Below are 3119 nucleotides of genomic sequence, written 5' to 3' on the forward strand. Positions count from 1 at the left end.
TTTACCTCTGAGCACAAGGATCACAGATTCGACGTAAGCAATGAACATTCACACCTCTATTTTTACCCGTCATTCTTTGTTATCATGATTGATATTCATATTCATCTCCTCTTCTTATATAGCACACGGCCATGACAACGAAGGTCCTACCAGAGCAACGCGCGATTGCTGTTGCAGAGGAGCTTGCGACCTTTCCGAGGACGGAAGCTATAGATGACAAAGGACGATTTAATGTAGCTAGGGGCCATTACTGATGTTCGTCCATGTAATCAAATAAACGGGCTCTAGTCCCGATAATTCAGATCTTCATATAATTGTATATATATGCTCGTTTGTAAGATAAGTTAACCTTATATATATATATGCATAATTATTTCTATTTAAATTATATGAAAACTAATTCCCGAACACCAAACGAGGCATCACGTTAATCTCCTGAACACCTAAACCCTAAAACCCTAAAACCTAAAAATAATTTCATTAAAAAAAACCCAAAAAACCAGCAAAATCTGAAAATCTTTAGTCCCGATCCGTGTAACGAACCGGGACTAAAGGTCCTGCCCTTGGAACGCTACGAGGCGCCCACGTGAAGCACCTTTAGTCCCGGCTTGTAAGAGGACCGGGACGAAAGGTTAGGCCTTTAGTCCCGCCCCTTTAGTTCCGGTTGATGAATCGGGACTAAATCCCCTTACGGGCCGGGGCTAAAGGCCCCGTCCCAACTAGTGTTTGCAAGGGCAAGGTCCATACAAAGATAAATGCAGGCGATGCACTACGGGGTGGCCACGGTTTTGCTGGTTCGTCAGGCAACGAAGACGTAGGATAGGTTTGCGGTGGCACCTGTGGGCTCATCATCATCATCATCATAGTCGTCGCCGTTGTGGGGGAGGCCGTCACGGTAGACGTGGACGAGGAACCAGACGGCGTACACGACGCATAAGGCGTAGCCCATGAAGAAGTGGGCCTCGAGAAAGAACAGGAGGTAACCGAGGATGGTGAGCAGCACGCTGATCCAGAACCCCATCTGCATCAGCAACAAAGCAAAAGAAACGGCATGCAAAAGAGAAAGGGATGGTCAGGCATCCGGTGAATCAGCTGGTGAAAGAGATGCATGGGGAAATGAAACACGGCGAGCTCGCTCATTGGCCGGTGTGTGTGCTGCGTACGTACGGTGTAGCAGCCGTGGCGGAGGTAGACGCCGAGCGGCGGGAGGACGACGACGCACAGGAGCTCCGGGCACCGGCGGCACCAAGAGCCCAACGTCATCTCCCCCTTGGCTCCTCCCGTCGTTGGTGGATGCTGCTCTTCTCTTCTCCGGCGCTCGCCGGTTGGTTGCTTGCTGATCCTTTTGCTGGAACGGAAGGATCACTCGACGTCTCGAGCACGGCGCGTGCGTTGACTACTCCGCCAGTAGTAGACTAGACTTGGACTGTGCCGGTTGGAATGACAACTAGTGGCACACAAGAGTTGTAAAGCTAGACCAGTCGAGTCGACCCAGCAGTCATCTTGTCCCTCAATTATAGGGGGTGATCTGCCCCGGCGCGCCGGCCCAGATTATCGGCCGGCCGCACGCGGGCCGCAGGATCCACCAACCCCGGGTCGTCCGTATCATTGGATCCGCATGCAACATTTTTCTTCCTATGCAGCAAAATTTCGATGTCATGCAGCAAGATTTTCAACGATTGCAATAAAAAACAAAATTTGTAGTAAAAAAATATCTACGTGATCGTAGCAAAAAACGAAGCTGATGGTACGTGGTAGCAAAAGTCAAACGCCGGTTGTAACTAAAATTTACGTGACGTGTATGCAACTTTTTAGTGAACGGTTGCAGCAAAACATGATGGCGGTTGTAGCAAAAATTAACACGGTTGTAGCAAAAAGTAAAAAACATCGATTATAACAAAAAATTCGACGAACTAGAGTTGCAACCAAACGTATATGCAGCTTTTTTACTGAGACAAAATATAGTAAAAAAACGCTTGCAGCAAAAATGACGCAGGTTGCAACATATTTAGACGAAAAATGTTGCATCCATTGACCGGAGAAGCGCGCGGATGAAAAAAATGTTGCAAGGGCCCGCGCGCGCCAGGATGCGACCGGCGCGTCGGTTCGGCCGGCGCGCGGGTCAGAAACGATTCCCTCAATTATATGCGCCAGACTTTGTCCGAGCCTGTTCGTTTTGACCCTTCATTTTTTTTGCTTGCATTCAACCATTCTCCCATTCTAAGCCTTCACTTTGCAGACATTTCAAGGGTTGACACTGGTATATGGCCGGCGGGGGCGACGGCCTAGGGCCCTCGTAGGAGGGGACCCATGATATAGTATATGTATGTTATCCATCCATCCAACTTTATTTAGTAATTCAAGTATTTATCCATGTATGTCTAGAGTTTCAATCATTTGATGTATAAATTGCTAATTCTTTGTATCCTTTTTTATTCATAATTTTAGGATATCAACTTCGAATGAATTGGAGGAGACTTCTACTGATGACCCATCAGCTGTAAGTGATGCTCAATCTTTGATCAGTGCACTTGAGAATTTAGAAACTTTAGTTGGCATGGTTATCCGGCATGATGTTTTGTTCTCTGTAAATATGGGAGCCAAAAGTTATAGGAAAAGATGGTGCGCATGGATGCTACTATAAAACACATTCAAGATGTCATATCATATTTTCAGAAGTACAGAGATGAAGGCTCTCAAACCAGTATTGAGCTAGCAAAAGCCATTGCATCTGATATGGACATAGAGCTAGAATTTCTTACAAAACATCAAAGGAAAAGAAAGAGGCATTATGATGAAACCAATGATCAAGATGAGGAAATACAATTGTCAGTTATGGAAACCTTCAGAGTTACTTACTTTCTAGTCATCGTTGACAAGGCAATTCTTTCATTGACCACTTGCTTTGATCAGTTGAAGAAACTTGAAAAGTTATTTGGTTTCTTATTCAATTCAAAAAAATCTGAAGTCCTTGGATGATACCAATTTATGGAATGTTGCGCTACTTTTACAAAAACTTTTTCTGATGATAACTCATGTGATGATGATCTTGATGATTTTGTCTCTGAGTTAAGAGTGTTGCAGGCAACTTTGCTAGATGGTTGGATGTCAGCGCTTGA

General features: G+C 45.3%; 1 protein-coding gene across 1 annotated transcript; it reads right to left on the reverse strand.

Annotated features, from left to right (window-relative positions):
* Nucleotides 1-664: 664 nt before the first annotated feature.
* On the reverse strand, nucleotides 665-1276 carry LOC123413482 (UPF0057 membrane protein At2g24040-like). The gene is made up of 2 exons (XM_045106424.1): nucleotides 1168-1276; nucleotides 665-1021 (listed from the first exon to the last, which is right to left on the reverse strand). The coding sequence occupies exons 1-2, from the start codon at nucleotides 1261-1263 to the stop codon at nucleotides 800-802; spliced, it is 318 nt and encodes a 105-aa protein (XP_044962359.1). The 5' UTR covers nucleotides 1264-1276; the 3' UTR covers nucleotides 665-799.
* Nucleotides 1277-3119: the final 1843 nt, after the last annotated feature.

The sequence above is a fragment of the Hordeum vulgare genome, chromosome 7H (genome assembly GCF_904849725.1).
Source record: "Hordeum vulgare subsp. vulgare chromosome 7H, MorexV3_pseudomolecules_assembly, whole genome shotgun sequence".
Classification (NCBI taxonomy): Eukaryota; Viridiplantae; Streptophyta; class Magnoliopsida; order Poales; family Poaceae; genus Hordeum; species Hordeum vulgare.

Excerpts from the sequence above, each read along its gene's own strand:
- LOC123413482 (XM_045106424.1), bottom strand. The coding sequence starts at position 1,263 with ATGACGTTGGGCTCTTGGTGCCGCCGGTGCCCGGAGCTCCTGTGCGTC. Across the intron at positions 1,022-1,167 it reads TCCGCCACGGCTGCTACACC|ATGGGGTTCTGGATCAGCGT; the intron begins GTACGTACGCAG and ends TTGCTGATGCAG.